Source organism: Phocoena phocoena, chromosome 9 (assembly GCF_963924675.1).
Source record: "Phocoena phocoena chromosome 9, mPhoPho1.1, whole genome shotgun sequence".
Lineage (NCBI taxonomy): Eukaryota > Metazoa > Chordata > Mammalia > Artiodactyla > Phocoenidae > Phocoena > Phocoena phocoena.
In genome coordinates this window covers 93,974,870-93,989,432 of record NC_089227.1, presented here as the reverse complement: position 1 = coordinate 93,989,432, position 14,563 = coordinate 93,974,870, and the positions used below count along the sequence as shown (strand labels likewise).

The 14,563-nt window shown below is 41.5% G+C and overlaps 1 protein-coding gene across 1 annotated transcript; it reads left to right on the top strand.

The window, feature by feature from the left end:
• The first annotated feature begins 238 nt into the window (after nt 1-238).
• On the top strand, nt 239-5,787 carry LOC136128498 (probable inactive serine protease 58). Its single transcript, XM_065884325.1, has 5 exons — nt 239-278; nt 1,096-1,252; nt 2,871-3,121; nt 5,079-5,215; nt 5,638-5,787. The coding sequence occupies exons 1-5, from the start codon at nt 239-241 to the stop codon at nt 5,785-5,787; spliced, it is 735 nt and encodes a 244-aa protein (XP_065740397.1).
• Nucleotides 5,788-14,563: the final 8,776 nt, after the last annotated feature.

Here is a 14,563-nt window from a genome sequence, read left to right as displayed (position 1 = left end):
ACTTGGTCTGCCCCTTTCCCTTTCACCCACATCAGAGACAGATCTCGGGTGTGACTTATGTAACTGGATTTTGATCAGGGCTCGTTTGAAGACATCTGTAAAAGCCTTGCTTCTCCCCTACCCGCCGACTTAATATTTTCTCCCCCCCGCTGTTCTTGCCAAGGACGCTTGGACTAAAGATTGAGACATCTGACAGCTTGATTTGACTTGTCTGCTCCTGGCAAGATCCCAGCCTGCCATGAAGTGCTATCTCATCTTTGCACTCATGAGCGCAGCTGGTGAGTCTGGGGTCTTGTTGCTGCTTAGGTAGATATGCGGTGGTGTGTGGGAGGGTCAGAGAGGGAGGTAGCTAGCCACAACTGAAGAGAGAGGAGTTGGTGGGCATTTCCTTCAAGTAACTGTTGATGCAAACGAAAGGAACCAATCTCAATGCACAGCTCACCCCACCAGCAGTCTCTCTGAGCTTCTCCAGTGCCTGTGAGCATGTTAGGATACGTCACTATAAGTCCCCTACACTCTCCCAGGACTCTTGAGTGTGTGATTTCCTAGATTGCCGAGTCTCCTGGACAGACACCAGAAAAGTATATCTTCCCTTTCTCTGGGCAGATGGACTTTGGAGGAGTGAGTGCAGGAAAGGAAGGGGGGCTGGGTCAGGGGCTCTGAGAGCCTCGTGGCCCTATCCCAAGCTTTTCCACTCCTTTCACCACCAAAGTCAGGCAGTATTTAACTTTTTCCTTTCATTCCTGGCAAAAGTTAATTTAAACTATTATTTTTAAAGTAGTAAGTCTTTTTTTTTCATTTTTATAATACACAGCACTGCCAATCAGGGTTTTTGATCAGCCTCAGATAAGCCTTTGCATTAGTTTCATAGAACTTTAATATACCTCCATCTCAAGCAAAGACATGTGTCAGTTTTCTTCATGTGTAGAGCTCAGGTGACATGCATGATTGCCCTTTGATTTAAAAGAATATTTAAAAATAACTTGAAGACCTTGACATTGTCCTTGAAAACCTTAAGGTGGCAAAAACTATCCTAGTCAACTCTCACCTCTTGCCCTGTCTCTCCTTCTACCTGTGACCCCACTGATTCTTTAGGAGTCATTCTGGCCCAAGATTCTAACACTGAGAAGATGAACGTAGAAGAAGATTTTACTGTTCCTTACATGGTCTATCTTCAGTCCTTCCCGGAACCCTGTGTGGGGTCTCTCATTCACCCTGAGTGGGTACTGACCACTGCTCACTGCCCCTTACCGTAAGTATCCATTTGCTCTTGGGAGCCATGAGGGTTCTATTCGAACAAAATCAGGTCTCATGAGGCATCCCAGCAAGTTCTAATGGCATCCTAGGGAATTAGAAGCCCCAGGAAGAGAGAGGGTCGTATTCCCAATGGGGAAAATAATACACACTTGGGTGGTTTAGGAGGAGATGAAGAGGAAGCTGTCAGAAGACTCTTTCTCACAGAGAGTAAATAATATTCATTCATTCAACATACTTATTGAACATTTACTATATTCTAGGGACTGCTTAATGCACTGAAAAAACAGCAAGGGAACAAGACAGAAATTCGTTTTCCCTCATGGACCTCACATTCTGGTAGAGGAAGTAAGCCCAAACAAATACATGTCCCCAAATAAAACATTAAAAAGAGTGCCAAGCTGAAGAATACAGGAATAAAGCAAGATATCTACGTTGCTTAGGGTGATCATGTCAGGCCTAGTTGAAGAGATGAGACCAACAGGAAGAGGGGGATGCAACCAAGTGAATAAATCCTGGGGAAAATTCCAGGCAGAGGGAATAGTGTACAGAGTCTCTGAAGCAGTAAAGATAATTGAGTGTTTGCCAAACTGACAGACCAGTGCTGAGTGAGTGTAATGAGTAGGGGTGGGTGTTCCCAGGCTGAGGTCCAAGTGTTAGCAGAAGCCATGCGATGCAGGTAACAGGAGAAGGGCAAAGGAGCTCTGCACGAGATGATGCTGTCCCTTACAAACCTCAGTGTCTCTGCTGTGTGTGAGAAACTGTTGTATGATTGGGACCTAGCCAGAGTTTCAGGAGTAGATAAGGGTCATTTCTAACTCAGAACTCTTAGCCATCTGGTTGTTCAAGACAGTTTACTCAGACCCAGATTGAAGCCGTGCTCTGTGTGTTAATGAGAGATACAAAGGAAATAAAGACAGTTCATCCCCTCCAAGAACTGGAGCTGGTGAACTGGATGTTCTTCTCTCAGCCAGGCCTAACGCATGAACTATTTCTGGTAGGCAGTGGCTCCTGTGTCTGTTACGTGACTGGACTCCTGACACTGGAAGCCTGTGGGTTTTTAATTTGTCCGGGAAATGTAATGGAAGATGGTAAATGGGAGTCCTGATAGACTACTAAGAGTCTTGTGAATCTACAATGAGTGTAGGCAGCACATGGTAAATACAATGATATGGGCCCAAGAGGAGCTGGGAAGGGCCTAAGAATATCCAGAAACAAAGGGTACAATGTGCTTTGCTCAAGAGTTGCTTGAGACAGTGTAGCGCAGGCAACGGCCTCTGCAATGATGCATTGTGGTGCCATCTCTGTTACCTCTTCATTCAGATCATCCATCATCACCGTCACCACCATCATCACCATCATCACAACTAGATTGCACTGAGTATGCTCTAGGTGGCAGATACCATGTCAGGTTTCATGTCTATACATTGAGTCTAACACAACAGTCCTATAAACTATTGTTATTACTATTTTACAGACCAAGGCCGGTCACTTGAGTTCTCAGGTCTAAGAGATAAAATTAAGATGACTGGAGGAGGTCACCTCTGACACTTCTTGCAATTCTGATGTTCTGTGACCCTGTTCTTTTCCAACTGCCTGCCTTCTTTCTTCCATAGTGTTAAAATCCGATTGGGAGTTTATCAACCCAACATCAAAAATAAGAAAGAGCAGGTGCGGAATTACTCAATGGTGGTGCCCCACCCTGAATTCAACGCAGGATCTCTGAAGAATGACTTGGTGATGATAAAACTGTCTAAGGCGGCTGCACTCAACAACCAAGTGGGAACCATAGCCATAGCTATGGAACCCTTACCATTTAATGATTCCTGCTTTATCCCAACCTGGACCTGGAGTAAATATAAAAACCGTAAGTGTTTTTTGACTCTGTGTTCTTCATCCTGAGAAGGTTTTGGCGCTGGGGAACATATGGACGGATATACCTGAAGGAAATAGCTGCTATGAGGTAACGCTCTTGACCCTAGAGGGATTACTGCAGGGCCTTACACTACCATTATACTCTCTTTCAGTATTATCAAAGGATGCTGGAACCACCACTTGATATCTGAAATGAACGGATAAAGCTAAATTTATTGCTTATTATAGAAAAGCAATGCTGAGCAGACAACAGTCTCAAGGAGCAGAGTACTAGGCTTATATGGGGTTTGTGGGAAGCTTTCCGTACAGGGTTTGGAAGACTTTCAGGGGCTTAAGAAAGTTGACGTCATCTGTAGAGGCGTGGTTACCTGGGTGAGATTGTTGTTGATTGGTTGGCACTCAGCATGTTTATTGGAGGCGAGTCTGATTTGCTGACTTTAAAAAGTGGCATTGATCGATTGGCTTGCCAAAGCCTGTTCACTGAGGCAAATTGTCATGGGTGTTAATCAGGTTTAAACCCTTCTCTGGTAGTTACAGAACAATTCATATGTTCTGTAAAAATAAAAAGTGGGAGACGACTGGGGCTTCCCTGGTGGCGCAGTGGTTGAGAGTCCGCCTGCCGATGCAGGGGACGCGGGTTCGTGCCGCAGTCCGGGAAGATCCCACGTGCCACGGAGCGGCTAGGCCCGTGAGCCATGGCCGCTGAGCCTGCGCGTCCGGAGCCTGTGCTCCGCAACGGGAGAGGCCACAACAGTGAGAGGTCCGCGTACCACAAAAAAAAAAAAAAAGTGGGAGACTGTTTTGTCTATCGGTCTATTTCGTGAAAACAAAAGTAGAAAGTGGGAACTTTTGTATTCTCAGTATTTGGCAACTTCATTTTCAATTTAGAAGCAACATTCCAGGGAATCTAAGTGAACATATTTTCTGAACAAATTGAAGATTTTAAGTCTTATTCAAAGTAACTGTATCACATTTTACAAAGTAATTCATTACACAGCATTTGAAAACAAAATAAAACTACATAAATGTTTTATCCCATAGGCTCTGCATGTCAGAATCATAGTCACAAACCAATTCTACAAGCTCTCTGGTGCCAGCCTCCCAATATCTATTGAGTTCATTATTTCAAGTAACTAGGTTACTTTCACCTAGCTTGTTCTATGTATTTCAGTTCAATTTCCATAAAAACTTAAAACTGAACGTAACTCATCTTGTTCTTTTCTGACTTGACATTTTCTGGTCTAATCTGCTTTAAGACGTTAGATTGGATATATATCAGAAAAATCCTTCTCTGTAAGTAACACTAGGCTTAGCCTGAGCAATCTCTGGTTAATGTTTTGTTTCCTTCCTCCCTGTTACTCTCTACCAGAGATTAAAATTATATAATGCCTTGGTTATACTCCTTACATCCTGAGGTTAACAGTATAGTAACAATTGCTATTAGTGAGATGGGCAATATTACTTCTTAGGGGAAAATATATATGTATATTATACATATACACTCACATACACTTATAAATAATCCATTTATAAATTATCTCACTAAAAAAGCATGTTTAGACACATTAAAAATAGTTTTCTACCTTTATGATTAAATGTAAAGATGATGAAGTAGGTGCCGAAAGTGAAGGTTTCTTGGGGACAATGGCTTTGTGTCTCTCTCTTCTCACAATCATTCATAACTTTCCTGTGGGTTTTTCAAGCTTTCTAAGTTATGCACACTACAGAGAGAATTATAGATCTGATGATATCTGACGTAAGGCTCACGTAATGCTCTGAATCCACTGCTCTGACACAGAGATACTGAACAGGGGACTCTAAGAAGGATGGAATGTCTGATACCTGCCATAAATATTCTCGGGTATTAATGTATTCACAAAATAGAGGCTGATCACAAGAGTATATGTGATGAGGAGAGTAACCCTGGACTTCATTTCTCTTCCCCACAGTTAGTGACCCTGACATGCTGACTTGGATAAACCAATATATTCTCCCCTACGATGAGTGCCAGAATATGCAAGATGAAAGAATGGCAATAAACATCATGTGTGTGGGACAACCTCTAAAGACCTTATCTGAAAATAAGGTATCTTTCCCTTCCCCAGACAGGAAGATACCAAGGGGTCCACGACGGGGAGAGGTGCCCATGGGAAACCAAATGGTGCCCAACAAGGAGGCCTGGAGACCTTCTACTCTTTCTCTTCAGTCTCTGGATTTCTCATCAATTCCCCTGCCTTCCTTTAACAGTGGGAGAGATTCGGTGGCGGGGGGGGGGTGGCGGCGTGGAGAGCCATTTGTCCTTTCTCCTCCTACTTGCTCTCGGTTTGGTCAAATTCAAACCAAGAGAGGTGAGCCCTGCGTGGATGTGAAGAGGGCTTTGTCACCTCTCAAGAAAAATGATTCCAGGCCATGAGATGCTTCTGCTACTATAGTGTGCCACTTCTTGCAATTAGTTCTTGTTCCATGAGGACCAAGCACTATTGATCTCCTGTTCCCTCTCTCTGGCAGGAAGTCTCAGCAGCTCCAGCCATCTGCGGTGGGAGGTTGCATGGCATCTTGACTTGGGCAAAAGGAAGTGTCACCCTGGGAAGTGAAGGATTCTTCACAGAAGTTAATCCTTATGCAAGATGGATCATAAACACCATTGAAAGCTACTGAGGCTCCTCTGTCCCTCCATCCCTTCAGTGCAGTAGCTTCTTGATATCTACACTGGATCCACAGCTCTATCTTTCCTGTTCTTGAACAGAATTAATTAAAAACAAAAATGACACTAAAAACTTAGGCTGTGGCCCCTGATCTCTTTATCACATAAACTGTAAACATGATGAGAAATTTAGCAACATCCTCACCATTTGTTCATTCAAAAATTATTGAGGGCTTCCCTGGTGGCACAGTGGTTGAGAGTCCGCCTGCCGATGCAGGGGACATGGGTTCGTGCCCCAGTCCGGGAAGATCCCACATGCCACGGAGTGGCTGGGCCCGTGAGCCATGGCCGCTGAGCCTGTCCGTCTGGAGCCTGTGCTCTGCAACGGGAGAGGCCACAACAGTGAGAGGACTGCATACCGCAAAAAACAAAAAACAAAAACTAAAAATAGAACTACCATACGACCCAGCAATCCCACTACTGGGCATATACCCTGAGAAAACCATAATTCAAAAAGAGACATGTACCACAATATTCATTGCAGCACTATTTACAATAGCCAGGACATGGAAGCAACCTAAGTGTCCATCGACAGATGAATGGATAAAGATGTGGCACATATATACAATGGAATATTACTCAGACATAAAAGGAAACGAAATTGAGTTATTTCTAGTGAGGTGGATGGACTTAGAGTCTGTCATACAGAGTGAAGTAAGTCAGAAAGAGAAAAACAAATACCGTATGCTAACACATATATATGAAATCTAAAAAAAAAAAAAAAAGAAAAGAAAATGGTCATGAAGAACCTAGGGGCAAGATGGGAATAGAGAGTCAGACCTACTAGAGAATGGACTTGAGGACATGGGGAGGGGGAAGGATAAGCTTGGACGAAGTGAGAGAGTGGCATGGACATATATACACTACCAAATGTAAAATAGATAGCCAGTGGGAAGCAGCCACATAGCACAGGGAGATCAGCTCAGTGCTTTGTGACCACCTAGAGGGGTGGGATAGGGAGGGTGGGAGGGAGAGAGACACAAGAGGGAAGAGATATGGGGATATATGTATATGTATAACTGATTCGCTTTGTTATAAAGGAGAAACTAACACACCATTGTAAAGCAATTATACTCCAATAAAGATGTTTAAAAAAAGATCTATTCTCTTAGAAAATTTCAAGTACACCATACAACAATATTAACTCTAGTCACCATGCTGTACATTAAACCTCCAGAATTTACTCATCTTACAATTGAAAGTTTGTATCCTTTGATCAACATACCCCTATATCCTCCACCCCCTAGTCCTTGGTAACCAGCATTCTACTGTCTGTTTCTATGCATTTGGCTTTTTTAGATTTCACATTTAAGTGAGATAGTATTTGTCTTACTGTTTCTGGCTTATATCACCCAGTGTAACATCCTCTAAAACAAGAAAATCGGAGCTGGAGGAATCAGGCTCCCTGACTTCAGACTACACTACAAAGCTATAGTCATCAAAAAAGTATGGTACTGGCACAAATAGATCAATAGAACAGGACAGAGAGTCCAGAGATAAACCCACACACCTATGGTCAACTAATCTATGACAAAGGAGGCAAGAATATACAACGGAGAAAAGATAGTCTCTTCAATAAGTGGTGCTGGACAGCTACATGTGAAAGAATGAAATTAGAACACTCCCTAACACCATACACAAAAATAAACTTAAAATGGACTAAATACCTAAATGTAAGACCAGATACTATAAACCTCTTAGAGGAAAACACAGGCAGAACACTCTACGACATAAATCGAAGCAAGATCTGTTTTGATCTACCTCCTAGAGTAATGAAAATAAAAACAAAAATAAACAAATCGGACCTAATTAAATTTAAAAGCTTTTGCACAGCAAAGGAAACCATAAACAAAACAAAATACATTATCTCAGTATGGGAGAAAATATTTGCAAACGAAGTGACTGATGGGGGAATAATCTCCAAAATATACAAACAGCTCATGCAGCTCAATAACATAAAAACAAACAACCCAATCGAAAACTGGGTGGAAGATCTAAATAGACATTTCTCCAAAGAAGACATACAGATGGCCAAAAAGCATATGAAAAGATGCTCAACGTCACTAATTATTAGAGAAATACAAATAAAAACTACGATGCGGTATCACCTCACACTGGTCAGAATAGCCATCATCAAAGAATCTACAAACAATAAAGGCTGCAGAGGGTGTGGAGAAAATGGAACCCTTCTACACTGTTGGTGGGAATGTAAATTGGTACAGCTACTATGAAGAACAGTACAGAGGTTCCTTATAAAAACTAAAAATAGAACTACCATACGACCCAGCAATCCCCCTCCTGGGCATATACCCAGAGAAAACCATAATTCAAAAAGATACATGCACCCCAATGTTCATTGCAGAACTATTTACAATAGCCAGGACATGGAAGCAACCTAAATGTCCATAAACAGAGGAAAGGATAAAGACGTGGTACATATATACAATGGAATATTACTCAGCCATAAAGTAGAATTAAATAATGCCATTTGCAGCAACATGGATGGACCTACAGATTGTCATACTGAGCGAAGGAAGTCAGACAGAGAAAGACAAATATATGATATCGCTTATATGTGGAACCTAAAAAAATAGTACAAATGAACTTATTTACAAAGCAGAAATAGAATCACAGATGTAGAAAACAATCTATGGTTACCGGGGGCCGGGGGGGTGGGAAGGGGTAAAGGGATAAACTGGGAGATTGGGATTGACATATACACACTATTATATATAAAATAATAAGGAGCTACTGTATAGCACAGGGAACTCTACTCAATACTCTGCAATGACCTATATGGGAAAGTAATCTAAAAAAGAGTATATATGTATATATAACCGATTCGCTTTTCTGTACAGCAGAAAGTAACACGACATTGTAAATCAACTATACTCCAATTAAAAAAAAATGTAGAATTTCCTTGTCCTTTGAGAGACAATTTGAGTTTTGGAAATAGGCAAATGTCCTTCTATTAAGCAGTACGTTTGATTCATCTGGGTATGTCACTTGAGTCAAAAAGAGATGTAACTTACAAAAAATTGCAGTTTATTTTGATCTGGCTCATGAGGTAGTTAAGTAAGCATTTCCAAAAAAAAATTCCCAAAAGAAATGTTGAGCTATACAATTATTGCTGGGCTGGAAAATAAGGCAAAGAATCTCAATCATTTTCTTTTAAAGAATTAATATATTATTTTCAAATAAAGACACTCAAATAAACACACACCCATTAAAAAAAACAAAATCTTAAACCAAAATACTTCCTCCTAAAGAGGAATCTTTGGCAAGAAAACTAACATTTGTGGAGATACTACTTTGCTCTTGTTTTTCTCATTTTGTTGCAGATTGGAAACATTTTGTTATGGGTCTGCACAGTTCATAGTATGTGTGAACTACTGATATAAAGGAAATAACTTGAATTAGGAATGAAGAGACTTAGTTTCAAATCCTAGTTTTATGGGTTTAAGAAAACCACTTTTTGAGTGATTTTAAATGAAAAATTAGGCTTAGAGCTCACTAAATTCCTTCAAACTCTCAGAATAGGAGAGACCTTGTTTAAGGGTACAAACTTGCAACTAGTAGATAAATAAGTTCTGGAAATCTAATACACAGTATAGTGAATATAAATAACAATATTGTATTATAATCAAACTTGCTGAGGGACTAGATCTTAATTTTTCCCAGCACAAAAAAGAAATGATGATTATGTGAGGTGGTAGAGGTGAACTGTTGCCACAATGGCAATCATATTACAGTATTCAAATGTGTCAAATCAATATGCTATATACCTTAAATTTATAAAGTGTTTCTCGTCAATATATTTCAATTTAAAAAATTAGAAAGGAGGCAGTGATTAATGTAAAATATGGGACAAATAAAAAACATGGAAGCTCAAAAAGTAAAATAAAATTGAATGAATAAGATTCCAACTCAAAGGACACTTTTTAAACGTTTGAATCGCCAGAAATGTTTTAAGTAATCTATTTCATTTCATTGCAAAAATGTCGTATATTTACATCTAACTTCCAAGAATTTAATCTCTTTTATAAGTAGATAGACACTTTGTATCATGAGAAATTGTTAATCTGATCATTTCCTATGGTCTTAGTGGTCATAGCTGTGATTTCTCTCAGTGTTTGAACTCTTCCTTTCTACCAGGAGATGAAATAAGATGAAAAAGAGGGAAAAGAAAAAAGAAAGTTTGGTATCTCATAACTCTTCAAGTTCTATTTCTTTCTTTCCTCTAGACAAGGACCCCGACTCACTGCAGAATGTCAATATCTCTGTAATTTCCAAGACTGAGTGCCACGAAGCCTATAAAACCTACAACATCAGAGATAGTATGATGTGCGTGGGCATTGTGCCAGGAAGGAGGCTGCCCTGCAAGTTAATGTACTCTCAATGCCTTAATTTTCCCATTTTATTGTGTCCTTTGCCAGAAAGATAACCCAGTTTCCTTTTCCCTGGCAGGAAGTCACAGCTGCCCCTGCCCTGTGCCATGGGGTGCTTCAAGGAATCCTGACTTTTGTAGATGGATGTGTTTTGAGAGCCGATGTTGGCATCTATACCAGAATCATTAACTACATACCCTGGATTGAAAATACCGTCCCGAACAACTGAGCTCTCATGATGGGAATTCTAGACCATATGACACCACCTGTCCCCAAGTCCAGCCTCAGAATTAAATCTAATCAGTGTCCTGAGTTGCATCGCACATACCTGTCTCACTCCTGCCCCACAGAGTGGGTGACTGGTACCTACCTGTACCGTGATTATACATGGCAGCCCTCCCATCTCACCTAATGATGATCATGGCAAACTACATACCCCTTAGGCAGTTGGAATTTATGGAGCGGCAATTGTGTCCTCTCTAACGAATCGACCATTGACTTATTGAAAAAAAAAAGGCCACTCGATTGCCATCTTGGGCGACAAAACCCCTACTACTTGCACAGAATTCAATAGCATGTGATTTTGGCAAGTTACACACGGCAAACGGAAGTCTGAGAAGGATGGCGCTACATAGAAGTCACAGGGAAGGGAGAAGGTTTAAGGAGGGGGGTTGTTGGAGGAATGGCGCTTGGTTTCTCCCTGCCAACACAACTCTCAGCACCAGACACAGACTCTGGACATTCATTCTGCAGGATTCTCAGTAGGGACTTGCGCTCTGAGAGGTTAATACAAAAGTTAACCGGGGCTTAGGACATAGCAGATGAACAGGGAGTCCAGGATGGATTTTGCCAATATACCTGCACGTGGGCTCTTTCTATTATGCCAGCTGCCCCGGGAACTGCATTCTCCCCCAGTTATCACTCTTGCCTTTTTCTTCCTTCCTTTTCTTTTCATTTCACCTCTGCAGCTCCATTTACCGCCTGAGAGTTGTTTTTTTTTTTTTTTTTTTTTTTGCGGTAGGCGGGCCTCTCACTGTTGTGGCCTCTCCCGTTGAGGAGCACAGGCTCCGGACGCACAGGCCCAGCAGCCATGGCTCACGGGCCCAGCCGCTCTGCGGCATGTGGGATCTTCCCGGACTGGGGCACGAACTCGTGTCCACTGCATCGGCAGGCGGACTCTCAACCACTGCGCCACCAGGGAAGCCCGGCCTGAGAGTTTTAATTGATAGTTTTCTATGGGGAGTGGCCTTTGGTCAGTTGACTGAGGATCAAAACCACAAAAACAAAACTGAGTTCTAGAGAGTTCTGTCTGTGGCCATTACCAGTGGACTATTACACCCTTACGGTCTAGCTAGGCAAGAAGAGAACTCCTCTCAGGAAGCAGAAGTTCCAGCAGTAAATCTGTGCTCACTAGGGTTCTAAAACCTCTAAGTCAATAAAGCCTAGCTTGCGGTGTTGAACAGCAACATTGTGTGTGGATTATTCAGTGCTATTGTGAGCACTTCACCTTCATGTATGTTATTAGTTGAATTTTTTTTTTTGCTTTGGAAGAAACAGATGGTTTTTGCAGGAAAGCACCTCAGCCTCTGTAGATGTTTCCGTTTGAAATGGTGCTACAGTTTCAACAGATCATACTGATATCTTACAAAGCCAACTGATCCTAGGTGATGAAGCAGATGGTAAGGTCACTGAATTCCATGGGCATCAGCCTACTGTCTCACTGCTACCACTGTAAGGTAACTTCCTTGGTTGGAAAGTACGTTCCATTTTTGTGGAATATATAAGGGATTCAAGGATGGTGGTACTGAGAGTGACGATGGCAAAAGAAAGAAAATCCAAATCTAGAATATGTCGGGAATTCCCTGGTGGTCCAGTAGTTAGGACCATGCATTTTCGCTGCCGAGGGTGTGGGTTTGATCCCTGGTCGGGGAACTAAGATCTCACAAGCCACGTGGCACAGCCAAAAAAAAAAAAAAATAGAATATGTCATGTGCAGTAAGAACAAATAGCTACTCCCTCCATGACAAAAAGGGACTCATCTCCCACCACATGGCTGGTGGGAGACCTGGGATACCAGTGATATGTCATCATTATATTAAGGGTGAGATTGGTCACTGACACTGGCAAACTGGGTCTTTGCAAGAAGTCTCTGCATATGCTCCGTTCGGTTCCATTGCTCACTTTGTTTGTAGAGCCATTTAAAAACCACTCAGAACAATGAGGAAGGACTTCAGAGTACACAGGCTTGTCTATCTGATCGTTAAAGTCTTCTGCAGTGAGAGCATTTTGGTGAGAATTCTCATGGGACACATTTTCCTGCTCCAAGCTGACCTTGAAAAACGCTTGTACATAATTCTTCCTCAAATAACTTATCCCCTCCCCCATCTTGCTCTTTCTGAGTGCCTACCAGGGCAGACCACCAGCCACTCCTAAGAAATTCAAATAAATCTTGACCTCAAGAAAGAGAACTAGATATGTTGACTGAACTCTTGTCTCCTGAGAAGAATTCAATTCTCCTTTTTCCTTCATGGCATCCCTCTGAAGGGTTTTAATATCACAACAGTACACGTGCAATTGGACCAATATATCAACCAAAGTTATGCATAATCAAGATGAAGTCTTTTCACCCTCAGCGAACTGTTCAGGGAGAAATCTCTTTGAGGTCATAAGTGTGGATTGAGGAAAGGTTGCCCAGAGCAATTGCTTATGCAACGAATTTGGACACTCAGGGCCTGATTTACCTCTGTTCCATTTACGTTTCTAACTGAGAACGTAATGCTACTGAGCATAGCCAAGTTAACGACAAGGAGAGGAAGGCAGCCCCGCCTAGAGCAAGTATCATGGCCAACAGGTGGTCGGCAGTCTGGCATTTAATCTCCACCTGACCCTAGTAGCAAACCAGAAGTTATTTCTCAAAAAGCTACCGTGACTTTGCTACCTAGTTTAGGGATCTCTGTATTGATTTTCTTATTAGGCTTTGTCAGACACTTCATCTAGGTTGCTAAAAATACTGTTAGCACTATTGGAGCTACAGAGTTTAAACCCAAGAAACAGAACCAATTGTACTTCAACTTGTGCAGGCTGGAGAATCTTTTCTGACTTAGTCTCTCCCTAAACTAGCAACTTTTTAGATCACTCATTAAATGGCTCAGAGCATGATATCCCAATGAGATATATGTTGCTCATAAAATTTAGAGACCTTCGGACATCACTCTTTATGGTAGAGAGCACAAGTTTCAACGATGCGTTCATTTCAGTGGAGGAACCAATCATACACCCACAAGCTTCACTGCAGAAGCAGGTGATTCTATTTTTACTTGTTGCATCACCTACTCATTACCATACATCTGTTTTCCCAAGACATCTGGGAAACTTGCTACTTGCTGTCTGGTCCTATCGCCATGATATCATCAATACAGCAGACCAGTATGGTACCCTTTGAGACTGCCAAGTCCCTTAAAGATTACATTCAGGTACAGGGCCAGAGCAATCATGATTGCTCTGGAGGTGAAATATATACTGCTGTTTCTGCCAAATGAAAGCTAAGTAATTCTGAACTTCTCAAAGACAACGTACAAAAATGCACTTGCCGTGATCATAAATGGGTAAACAGATAAAAAAATGTTGTGGTATAGCCGTACAATAGAATACTTCACAGCAATATAAACGCATGAACATTCGATACAACTATCAACATGGATAACCTCAAAATAATTAAGCTGAGTGAAATAAGCCAGACAAAATGAATACGTATAGTATGACTCCAGTTTTATCTACAGGCACACAGATCTACAGTGACTCAAGGCAGTGGTCTAGTGTAGGCAAGGATGCAGAAAGTGGAGTGAGGGAGAGGTAATGCAAAGGGAAACATTTCTACGCGTGATACATACGTTCATTATCTTGGTTGTGGTGACGATTTAATCACATGTTTAACAAACCTTTCAAACTCATCAAATTGTACGTTTTAAATATATGCAGTTTATCATATGACAATTATATTTCAATGAAACTATTAAACAACAACAACATAAATGCACTTGCTAGGTCAATAGTTGCATACCAAGAATGAAGGACTGTATTTATTTGCTCTGGTAAGGAGGCTACGTATGGAACAGCACCTATAATTGGCATTACCACCTGATTACCCAATAATCAAACACTATCGTTCCCCACTACTCTTTTGACTTGGGCCAAGCTGAAGAACTGAATGGCATTATAACAGAAATTACCACCCAGCGCAGTTCAAGCCTGTGTTGGTAGTACTGATCTCGGCAATGTGCTCATGCATTAGATTTACTAAAGGAAGTTTCTGTCAACTTCCTCTTAGCGTTTTCTACAAGGT

Coding starts and splice junctions, on each gene's coding strand:
- LOC136128498 (XM_065884325.1), top strand. CDS start 239: ATGAAGTGCTATCTCATCTTTGCACTCATGAGCGCAGCTG. Junction 279..1,095: donor TGCACTCATGAGCGCAGCTG/GTGAGTCTGGGG, acceptor CTGATTCTTTAG/GAGTCATTCTGGCCCAAGAT. Junction 3,122..5,078: donor CTGGAGTAAATATAAAAACC/GTAAGTGTTTTT, acceptor TCTTCCCCACAG/TTAGTGACCCTGACATGCTG.